Source organism: Nanorana parkeri, unplaced genomic scaffold (assembly GCF_000935625.1).
Source record: "Nanorana parkeri isolate BGI_ZX_2015 unplaced genomic scaffold, ASM93562v1 scaffold371, whole genome shotgun sequence".
Classification (NCBI taxonomy): Eukaryota; Metazoa; Chordata; class Amphibia; order Anura; family Dicroglossidae; genus Nanorana; species Nanorana parkeri.
This window is the reverse complement of record NW_017306639.1, coordinates 266,334-278,119: the sequence shown is the minus strand read 5'-3', so window position 1 is coordinate 278,119 and position 11,786 is coordinate 266,334. Positions and strand designations below refer to the sequence as shown.

At 49.8% G+C, this 11,786-nt stretch overlaps 1 protein-coding gene across 1 annotated transcript in view; it reads right to left on the bottom strand.

Annotated features, from left to right (window-relative positions):
* PTPRF (protein tyrosine phosphatase, receptor type F) overlaps positions 1 to 11,786 on the bottom strand; it is a 276,943-nt gene that overhangs the window by 5,309 nt on the left and 259,848 nt on the right. The window contains exons 23-30 of the mRNA XM_018558965.1: positions 10,079 to 10,176; positions 9,863 to 9,986; positions 9,181 to 9,356; positions 8,140 to 8,259; positions 6,013 to 6,167; positions 4,548 to 4,833; positions 2,449 to 2,627; positions 1,603 to 1,729 (exon numbers count right to left, since the gene is read on the bottom strand). Coding sequence (XP_018414467.1) covers positions 1,603 to 1,729; positions 2,449 to 2,627; positions 4,548 to 4,833; positions 6,013 to 6,167; positions 8,140 to 8,259; positions 9,181 to 9,356; positions 9,863 to 9,986; positions 10,079 to 10,176 — 1,265 coding nt within the window. The remainder of the gene's footprint in view (positions 1 to 1,602; positions 1,730 to 2,448; positions 2,628 to 4,547; positions 4,834 to 6,012; positions 6,168 to 8,139; positions 8,260 to 9,180; positions 9,357 to 9,862; positions 9,987 to 10,078; positions 10,177 to 11,786) is intronic.

The window sequence follows — 11,786 nt, the reverse complement described above, 5'->3', positions numbered from 1 at the left end:
TCTCCTATCCATTCACAGTTATAAATAAATGCATTATTCCATTATATTGGACCTTCATGTAGTATAAATGTGTAGCTGGCTGAGCAGTATTGCTTACACAGTATGTCCCGGGATGTCGATTTATTATTCCAGTGTAAAGTTCTATTTAAACACTCTCAGGTTTATCCTGAAGCACCGGAATAATCAATGAACATCCCTGCGCTGCTGAGCAATATTGCCGAAGTAGCTCCCGGTTCACACTACATGAAGGTCCAATATAACAGAACAGAGCATGTATTAAAGGAGAACTATGAGGCGGGTGCTTTTCACTCACCCCATAGTTCTAGCCGACCTGTGAAAATGAGACAGTCACAGGTCGGCTCAGTAGATCGGGAGGTGAGCGAACACATGACGGTGTTCGCTCACTTCTCCGACCGGCCAGCGCTGACTGGCGGAACGGACGGGGGAGGGGGCGGGTACAGCTGGCTCTGCCTCTAGATAGGCAGAGCCAGCTGTCACTCACGCAGCTGGGCGGTTCTCCACATCGATGCCGGGATCTGCTCCGGCTACGGCGTCTCAGTATACCGCGAGCTGTAGCTCCCTATATACTGAGCTTAGGGTGACGGGAGGACGCTAGTTTGTGTCCTCCCGTTACCCTAAGGAGAACTATGGGGAAAAGCCTTAACCCCATAGTTCTCCTTTAATATGAAGAACGGGGGGAATGCATTTTATTATGTGTAGTACTATGTACATTCCACTAAGACTAGTTGCTGAAACCAATCCCTTTAATGAAAGCACCAGCACCATGGCTTCTTAAAGTGCACCTGTTGGCTTACTTCATATGTATAAAACCTCCAGGTGCCCCGCTTGTCCTTTCTGATATTTCAGATACTTATTTTTCTAACCACCCTGGACATAAAAGGCTTTTTAGAGTGCTATTAAGCCTCTGGAAGGGTTTGGTTGGATTCCTAAATAGACTGTTTGGAAAAATCTAGGGCTGTGCAAATTAACGATTCATTTCTCGATTAATCGTTAATCTTTTTTATCGATCAAAATTTTTTTAATCGCTAATGAAAATACTCACCTCTCCGCCGGCTTCCAGGACTCCCGTCGGAAATCCGGTGACGTCACGGACTCCTCCCCCCTTCCCCAAGTGGCTCCTTCGGCTAACGAAGGGAAGGGGGGAGGAGTCGGGTGACGTCGATGTCCGTGGCGTCACCGGACTCCTATTCCCTTCGTTAGCCGACGGAGCCACTTGGGCCGGTGAGTTTGCCCAAGAAACTTTCTGCACGAGCGCCAGCCAAGGCATTGGCCTATACACATACAGCACAGCAATGAAGTCATAAAATGAACTCGGATCACACTCATCCAGCACGTTATTATTCTGAGTTGCCCCACTCAAGCGGCGGCCATATTGAGTGGGGCACGTGAGATGAATAACGTGCTGGATTAGTGTGATCCTAGTTCATTTTATGACTTAATTGCTGTGCTGTATGTGTAAAGGCCAATGTAGTTGGATCTGTATGTGCGTTATCAGTAACAGCCCTAGAAAAATCACTTTCAGACCATTGGTACTCTCCAACCGGTTTACCATTTTGAAGTGTGTGTAGAAATTGTTCTTACCCGGCCCATTTCCCGCAGCTTGGTCAACATCACCACAATGGTGGAATTGTGCTCCCATAGCATGCGCCAGAAGTCCTCAGTGGTCTCCGCCAGGGGTCCCTGAGTGGCGATGTAGCCTTTCTGCTGCCTGCAAAACAGGAAGGAAGCATGAGGACAGGAGAAGCGGATGACGGTAACATTCCCTTGTTATCAATGCAATGCCTCACGGGCTGAGTTCTAAGTCCACCTAGGAATTTTGAATGAACATTTGTATAATGGTGGCCAGAGATGTATCAATGTGATCAGTTTAATAGATTTATAAAAACTCTTGATCAATTCTGACTCTCTTGCTGTGTTCATCGGCAATGATGAAGTTTTGTTGATTGCTTGAATAAACATCTGAAGAAACGATCTTACTACAGATCAGTGTCGGAACGGAGAAAGCTAGTCTGGTGACCAGCAAAGCGTCTCAGGCCCGGTTCACACCTGGGCGTGTTGTAGCGCGTTCCTACGCTCTGCAAAACGCTCAAACACCGAAATCCCATTATTTCCTATGGGTATGGTTCACACCTGGGCGTATTACAGGCCGTAGGAAAGCGATACAAAACGCCCTACGCCCAAAGAAGTACAGGAGCTTCTTTGGGGCGTACTTGCCGCGCGTATCCATTGGGATACAGCCAGGTAGCCCTCGGAAACGTTGCATGTTTTTTTACCGCAAATCGCGGTAAAACACGCGGCACGAAACGTGCGACAAACGCGCATATTCGATACGCCTAGGTGTGAACCCAGCCTAATACAACAAGTCCAGTCGCCTCGATTTATTTTGTCACAGATGCACCTAGGGTGCGCTTTCCATCATGACGTTACCTATAGCCATCGATGGAGCTGGCGTTGATGTAGTCGGAGCCCTCGACGCCTCGGATCGGCTGAAGACACACGCGGCTCGATTCGTACGGCATGATGTTCACCAGCCGGTTCTTGAACTTGTTGCACGGTAGGTTGGCACTGATGAAGCGTGAGGTGTGGGCTTTGGAGTTGGCCAATAGCTATGTGGAAAACGAAGAGAAAAGAAACATTGTTTCAAACGCTGAGATACGTTCCAGTGGCATCCCTGCGATCCATCCCCGTGTCTGGTAACTGTCAATAAGGACTCTCCACTCACACACACGCCATAGCGAAGCCGAATGATCTCAGAAGTGTCCTCCTCCATCGTCAATGTGAGGAGTGGATATATATGAAAGTGTAATGTACACAAATAATACATCCCTTGCAGTCCCCCCCGACTCAACACCTTTCATTTTGGTTTAATAAAATCCCTCTTTTAAGACCCGGTGATGTCATCACTGGTCTTTGCTCTGTAGTAAGATGAAGTTTGGTAGGAGGGGGCTGTCAGTACCACAGCACCTGCCTCAAGTGTTTCATGAAAGAACACATCCCCGGCATCTCTTGTTGCATGGCCATTGGGTGCAGCAGACTTTGGCTGAGCAATCTGCTGATCAGTCGCTTTATTATACTCCAAGAGAGTGATCAACAGATTACACAGCTATAGTCTACAGCAGTGGTGGCGAACCTTGGCACTCCAGCTGTTTTGGAACTACAAGTCCCATGAGGCATTGCATGACTCTGACATCCGCAAGCATAACTCCCAGAGGCAGATGCATGTTGGGATTTGTAGTTTTGGCACAGCTGGAGTACCAAGGTTCGCCATCACTGGTCTACAGCATCCAGTGGCCAAACGTCTAAATCAGTGGTTCTCAACCTGTGTAACCTCAGGACCCACGTTTGTCCTCGGCCATTAAGTCGTGACCCAAGTCGTACTGCGATGGAACACACGGCATTGAGGTACAGATCCACCCAGTCTCCATATCATATGAGAACTGGAGGGGATCCTCAGCTTGGGGTCCAGTGTGGGCTGCTGTGCTGTGCTAGAGCTCCATCTATATGTGCATTGCTTGTACAGCTCCCTTGCGTGCCCTGTAGAGGTGCCGGGAGCCAGAATGTGATGTCACTCCGGTCCAGGCACCTCTACAGGGCACGCAAGGGAGCTGGGCAAGCAATGCAGGTATGGATGAAGCTCCCTCGCGGCCGTGGCCCCACCTCAAGCTGACACTCAGCACCAGGCAGCAGCGGCGTCCAGAGGCTGGGTGACACCCGGAGCGGTTACCGGGTGTCACTACGCGAAGACGTCACCGCGCGTGCGTGGCGCTCTTCTGATACCTGCCGGTGGCCATCTTGGTGATGGACGCCGGCAGAGAGAGGAGGGGACAGTCACCCGGTGGGATAAGGTATGCCGTCGTGTCCCCTCCTCTCTCCTGATACTGTCGGGCGTTCGGTCCATGACCGAGCACCCAACTTTTCAGAGGGGGGTGACACCAAAATGACTGTCAGTCCAATGGTGTTACCCGGGTGCACCCCCCTTGTGACGCCACTGCCAGGCAGCATATTTTGAATGGCTGCTTGGCCCGGGAACTGACAGTGCTGCGCTATGGGGGAGGCTAGGGAGCCTCATCTAGAAAAGCGGATGGCATGTGGTGACCCACTGAACAAGGGGTCACGACCCACCAGTTGAGAACCAAGGCTTTAAATGATGCCGGGGATGTTTTCTTTCATGTGGTGCTTTGGAACAGCAGCACAGTGACTGATGCCAGTCCTAAAGTTCACGTCCGTATACGACAAATAGCAAAAATTATTGATGGCGGATAAAGCTGATAACGGTGAGAGGATGCCCTATGACAGTACAGAGCAGGAGGAAAGGGGATAAATGATCATTGAAGCTTTTCAGACAAGAAATGAAGGAGAGCTTAGGACAGTCGCTGCAGCTTCAAAGGGTTATACCGTGGAGATGCAAGTTTGCAGGGAATTGAGAGCGATCAGTTTCATCACAATAGGGAAGTTGCTGCAAGTATAGGGAATGGAAAGGTAAGGTTGGAGTTCAGAGTTAAGAACCCGCACCGGAGCCGACATACCTTGAACTCTAGCTCCATGGCGGTGACGCTCTCTCCCACGGGGACCTGAGACAGTTTCTGGATATGAGCGTACAGGCTGCGCGCCGGCACTTCTGTGTTTCCGCACAGGACCGCCTCCAGCAGGGCTTCGTGGATGAAGACGTATTGGTCCTCGGTCTGCACCATGTAGTTCCGCTGAGAGCGCATGCAGGTCACCTGACCATAGATGTCCACCGTCTTCTCCAGCTTCACTCGCTCCAGCATGGCGTCAATCACGATGAAGCACCCGGTCCTCCCCACACCGGCACTGTGCAAGACATAGACAGTGGAGACTGTGTAACGCTGGATACAATGTCAGGCCTCACTCACACAGGAGACTCGGATACATTGTATAAATCCGTTACCCTGAGAACTATGGGGAAAAACACTGACCCCATAGTTCTCCTTTAAGGGAAGCTGCGATACCTTTTTTCACATAGACCAGTGGTAGCCAAACTCCGGCCCTCCAGCTGTGGGTGGAACTACAAATCCCATGAAGCATTGCAAGATTCTCACAGGCACAGACATGACTCCCACATGAGAGATGCACCATGATATTTGTAGTTCCACCCACAGCTGGAGGGCCGGAGTTTGGCTACCACTGACATAAGACCCCCTGCAGTCTGCAATGATGTGAAACGGCCACAACGCTCCTGGTATCCAGAGGTCATGTGACCTGAGCTGTCTAATCTTTTTAAGATACAATGTGATACAACTGCAGCTCCACTTTAAGTTGTATCCATTTTACATAATAAATATTCTGTACATCTTCCAATACACGTACTTTTCCCCGAGCTTAGAGGAAAGTACCTGTTGATCTGCTAGAAATCCATTGAGCGCCTAACCTCCTGGAGTGAGCTGACAACGCTGCCACTACACTGCTGAGATCCTAAGCAGTGTTGTCAGCCATGCCTGAGTTCTACACTGCTCTACTATATATCATCTCCCCCCCTATAAGGGGAGGGGGGGTTCTGTAGTCTAGTAGGGACTAGAGGGGGGTTCTGTAGTATAGACAAGGACAATGCTGCTGGACTACAGAATCCCCCCTCCCTTATGTAGTAGAGCAGGATAGAACTCAGGCAGGGCTGACAACACTACTTAGGAATTCAGTGCTGCAGAGGCAGTGTTGTCGGGTCACTACAGGAAGTGAGGAGCTCACTGGATTTCTGGCAGATCAACAGACATATCAGCATTTAAACAGAGACAAGACATGGTGGAACGTGCATGTATGGCAGAGATGTACTCAATATGCTTTTTCCCCCCATACATAAAGTTCCCTATACTGTCTGCATAACTGGCATAATGGTAAGCTGATCCAAGACTGCACTTCACAAAACTCATGACTACTGTGTCCCCTCCTGTGTGTCCCACCATTACCACATGTTGCCTGTTGGGGATTTTTTTTTACATGGGATCTCTGTTGGACATCACCCCCGTCTCCTCTTACCTGCAGTGTACCACCATAGGCCCAGCATCTGGCAGGTTACAGGCCTTCACCCTGCGTAGGAAGGCCAGGATGGGGGTGGGGTACTCGGGAACCCCGTGGTCTGGCCAGGCCATGAATTGGAACTGTCTGATCTCTCGTTTTTCACTGGAGCCGTTCTGTAAGATAGAAAATACAATAAACACCCCAAATATCCCATCACTGATCCATGCCAGGACGTTCCACCCGGATCTGCACATGGAGGGGACTATCTATAATAAGTGTATTGATAATCGGCCCTTTTATGCTCCAAAGTGTCTAAGAATTGAGATTTGCTTTTGCACCAAGTCAGCACAATAGGCTCATTCCACAAATCCTTTCTTCCTCATTGTGGACTATTATCCTCTGGATTCCGCAACTTACGCACCCCTCGTTTCACAAAGGTGCGTAACATGCGTTATTCCGCCTGCTCTGTAAGAAGTGATGGGATTGAATACCTGCTCCCCCCCCTGTAACAAGAGGAAATACAGCATGTGGTGGGGGGAGTAGGTATTCACACCCAAAAGCAGGGGTGTCCTTTGCCTTTTTCGCCACCTGAGGCAGGGGGTGGGGTGCATGCTAACGGGAGGGGGGTAAGGTGTGCAGGTGGTGGATGCTGATTGAGGGGTAATGTGTGCTGGTGGTGCATGTTAACCAGGGGGTGGGGGATGGCCATTGCTTCTACATCATCATCTCATCCAGAGCGTCCTGCTCAGCTCCTGACAACCAGTAACATTACTGATTGCCAGGAGAACAGTGGGGCGCCGGCCACAGCATCCAGTAACATCACTGATTGCCAGGAGAAAATTGGGGCGCCGGCCACAGCATCCAGTAACACCACTGATTGCCAGGAGAGCAGCGGGGCGCCGGCCACAGCATCCAGTAACATCACTGATTGCCAAGGGACGTCGGCCACAGCAACCAGTAACATTGGGGGGGTGGGGGTGGCTATGGCCCTTACACACCTCCCTCCAGGTTGCTAAGAGCTGGGGGGAGATGTGTAAGGGCCATACGCGTCCTGCTCTGGCTGGAAAGGAGATGGCAGGCACACTGCTCCCACAAGAGATACCTGAAGCAGCCAAGGAGCAGCAAAGTGCCAGGGTGTGAAGACACATGCCACGGTGCATGTGTATATGTGTATATCCATAGCTGTCAATCAGCAGATGTGTACGGGTCACAACCGGGTGCTGTACATCGCATACACCCAACCACACATGGGAGCCGTGACGTCTGGTTGCACTACACGATATAGGAAGAGGAATCACCAGCACTCGGTAGAATAATCCAACATGTCCATTTATTGGACATAGACGTCACACAATCACAAGAGCCAACTATTCGAGACCACGCAGGGTCTCTTCATCACTCTTTATGCCCTGATGGAGATCCTGCGTGGTCTCGAAACGTTGGCTCTTGTGATTATGTGACGTCTATGTCCAATAAATGGACATGTTGGATTATTCTACCGAGTGCTGGTGATTCCTCTTCCTACATTGGGTCTGCACGGTGCCATCCGCGTTCATCACTACAAGCACCATTGTCTTCATAGGCCTTGATTGCTGCAAGGTGTGCAGAGGATTTCCCCTTCCATCCAATTGGTGGCACTACACGGACGCTGCTCTGAACTTGAGGTGCCGTTCCGGCGGCTACTAAGAAAAGCAGAACGCTCTTCCAGCGCACATTTGGCTAAATCCTCATCTTTACTCTTCATAGAAACACCCCGAGAACTGTGCCGCGATTCTTACTCCACGTCATTGGAAACACTTTCACAAAAAGTTTTGTGTCAGCCTGGGAAGATCCGTCGGGAGGAGTTGGACGGCGTCTCCGTAACGGAAGACGGTTAAATTAAACTCCGGCGATGACATTAGCGAGCCGCGGCGCACTAAACGCAGTCACCATCTCCCCGCAATAGGTGTGCGAAACCTTGGCTCGGCGCCTCTATCTGCCTTCATTGTTCCTCTCATTAAGCTCAGCGCACCGTAAAATTATATTATAATTGAAAAGTAAATTAAAACATTACACTCTTAATTTGCTTGTCTAGCTTCTCCGGTAATGTGCCGCCTTATCGCGACTCGCAGGATGAGAGAAGTTCATGGTTAGAATAACGTTCACCTTGTAGAGGGCGAACGTCCTCACTGTGTACGAGGCCAGCTCCACCGTGTCTAGCAGGGTGACTTGTATCATTCCGTACGTCTCGGAGCCTCGGCTGGGCCAGTACTGGTCACATTTCACCTGTGAATGGGACGCAAATATGATCACGTTTTAATCAGATACAAAATTAGGGTGATTTTAAAGTTTGCTCAATACATTCCAGGAGCATCAAAAGATCAGCAAAGTCTTATTTTATTTAGAAAGCAGCCACAGCCTGAGCAGAAGAGCCTGTGCTTTGCCACTATGCTGCAGAGGAGGACCCCTGCTCTGTGCGTGGAAGCTGTGGTCTCTCTGCAGAGGTCTGACACGCCTCCTGCCGAGTCAGAGCCAGAGCTCTCCAATCAGCAGTGAGCATGAGCTTTGCTTATTGCAAGAGCTGCAGGTCTGACTTTTCAGAAGGTTTGTTGGACCTCTGCAGAGACACCACTGCTTCCACACAGAGAGCAAGGGTCCTCCTCTGCAGCATGCAGAACGCAACTGAAAAATTCCAGCTCTGCAGATCAATTAATATTGATCTTTCAGTAGAGATTATCCATTATATACATTGTTTCTATGTACAGTGTTTGTACATTGTGTTGTGTGGGATCTCAAGTGGACTCTGCAAGGGGTATAACTAGAAGTCACGGGGCCCCATACACAATTTTGCTATGGGGCCCTGTGATTTCTAGTTACGCCCCTGATGACAAGTATATATGGTACACATAGTATAGTAATATAATATAGTACATACAGTATTGGACTTGATGTAGGAAGAGTCCTGCCCATTGAAAGACTGAAGTGCTTTTTTATGGCGCATTAACGCTGCGAAGGGCAATGAAATCATCGGCATGCTTGTTTTTGTCTCGCGTCCCTCGGCCCCCGGGGGCGAGTCATAAAATCTAATTTGGCGCGGATGCCGTGGCACCGATTAAAAATATCATTTGCTGCAATTAACAATCTCCGCGTAGATGAGATCCGAGCCCTCGTTATCTCCAGAATCCCATTTCTGCAGCAGCAGCTCACCCTTGATTTCTCCTCCAGCCGGGTCATCATCACAATAGTGGAGGCCCTCTGCTCCCACACCAAGCGCCAGAAATCGGTGAAGGTTTCGGGCAGCGGACCTTGCGTGGCGATGTAAGCGTTCTGCTTCCGGTACCCGTCTATGTAGTTGGAGTTGATGTAGTCGCTGCCGGGGACTCCTGAGAACAAAATAACTAGTAAAGTCCTGGAGAATAACACAACTGGTGGTCTTCACCTCTCCGGAAATTTTGGTGAAATTTCCCAATTTTTGCCAAATTGTATTGGAGTCGGTGAAGATTGTTTTTTAGATCTACCAATAGAATAGAAGGAGCAATTAAGGTAACAGAGCGCGATTACTTTGTACTTCTTTTATGGATATTTAATTATAACATGTGTGATCGGTTGGCTTTGTTTATCAATGTCCTCGATGACCTGGCAATTGTTGATGTCGTAGTTGTTGAGTCACACAGTGATGGCGCCTCAAAGCTAGGAGCCCTGTAGGCCCAGAGGAAACGTTTTAATGCTAATTTTTGGTCACCTGGCAAAAAATAGAGACCAATTGGGCAAAAACTAAAAATTGTAATTTTGCTGCACAACCAAATTTGCCAAAAATCATTCCACACGTCCGTGGTAAAGACTACTTCTAAGGATCTGCATTGGGCCCGATGACTACAAGGCTACTTACCGTCCACTGAGGTAAGGATGACACGCGAGTGGTCGTACGCTATAACATTTGCGTAGCGGTTCTTTGGCTTGTTCACCTCCAGGTTGGAATTTTCCCAGGTGAACTGCTGACCGGGGTCGATGGACTGAAAGACAAAACAAGAAGTCTCGAAATACTTGCCCTTGGCTTAAGAGACTGTGGGGGAGGGGGGCATGAGAGGCTATAGACAGGTCTCACCTCATATTCCTGGGAGAATTTAAGTCCATCGTTGGCCTTCAGGCGCTCGATGTTGTCAGCCAGGTCGGTGATCGGGATGGGAGGATGGTCCCTCATACCTGACGGGGGAGAGAAGAAGAACCGTGATCCAACGGCCGTAACACACAACGTTTCCAGGCGGACACACACGTGGATGGACAGTGCAGCAAGATGGACGGACAGACGAAGCTGTTAACACGCAGCATGCTGCAGCACTGCAGAGAGAAGCAGCAGGATGGACCGCAATGTCGCCCGTTGTTCATGCAGCCCTCGTGGACAGTCCACCCTGTGAGCTGTGATGCTGTGTAGGGATGGTGGGATGGAGAGAAGGGGACATCAGAGAAAAATGAAAGCGGGGCCCTAAAACGGGATTTGGAAGGAGGACAGGAAAGCTATAGATTGAGGAGAAAATTGGAGAAAGATTGAGTACAAAAAATTTAAGTAAAGAGTGATGAGAAGATCAGAGAAGTCCTAATAATAAAATTACGATGGAAGGAGCAGAATGCGGGATAAACGTCATCATTTGGTGTCTCCTCCTCATGGCGGATCTCAGGAGAACATGACAGAGGAACCCTGGAGAAGAACCAGCGACAGATAAACCAACGGGCTGGCCTGTGGGGACCGACTCATGTCCTGGGTTCCACACTACAACCTGATCCGATCTCGCTACACTATTGTCCTTCACCAGAACCGGGGCCAACTCAAAGGACGTATGAGAGAGCGGGACAAACACAGATGACATGGAGCAAAACGAGATGAATGGTGGACTGAAAGGGAGCCGGAGGTGGCGATGATCGGGGAGTGAGGGAGAGGAAGTGGTCACTTTTTTTGTTTGTTTGTTTTTCCTAGATGGTTAACAGGAAGTTGTCAAACTAACTTGAGAGGTTCGGGTAACTGGGGACACTGGAACCTGCAAGGGAGACAAGAGCAGCAGAAGAACAGAATGCAATTAGAGGGATGGGGAGATGGGACACGGATCTCTCTGATAGCACATAACGGGCCGGGGCTGCCAACCGGCCACATACTGAACGCTGAATTTACATTGAAAATACCCTTAAAGTGGCTCCCTGGTACTGCGCGTCCTGCATTGCATCTGATGGCATTAGATTGCGACCGCTGGCCAGAAGGCCAAAGAGAAGAGGCTTCGGGTGAGCGGTCGTGCAGTGTGGTGGAAGCCTCCCAGACCAAGAAATGGGGTAACTATTACACCCTACTCCTCTACCCCTAGACTTCACCAGCATTTAACCCTTGCAATATGGTGTGTGTGCGTGTGGGTGGGTGCGTGTGGGTTTAAGGGGGGAGGGGGGTGGGGGGGCGGACTTCAAGGGTCATTTCTTAAAATTCCCAGAATGGAGTTTTAACCCAAAACAGATGAGCGGCAGCAAGACCCTACTGGACCCACATGAAGGTCAGGTGACATTTCCAGAGAGGGCGGCAATGGAAGCCCATCTATCTCATGATTGGTTACTATTGTTATTAATAATGTTTCCTGTTCCTTCCTTAGATTTGGAAGTCAGTCCATCACGCCATTGGCTGCATTCATCTGATCTGCGCAGGTTTTGGAGATATGGGTTTGGGGGCCACCATCTAAGCAGTGTGGAGGTATCGCAGATTCTGATACAGTATCAGTGCATGTCGCCCCCCCCCTCCCCCCCCAAGTGCCGGACCAGGTCTGGCAACGCACTGTGCG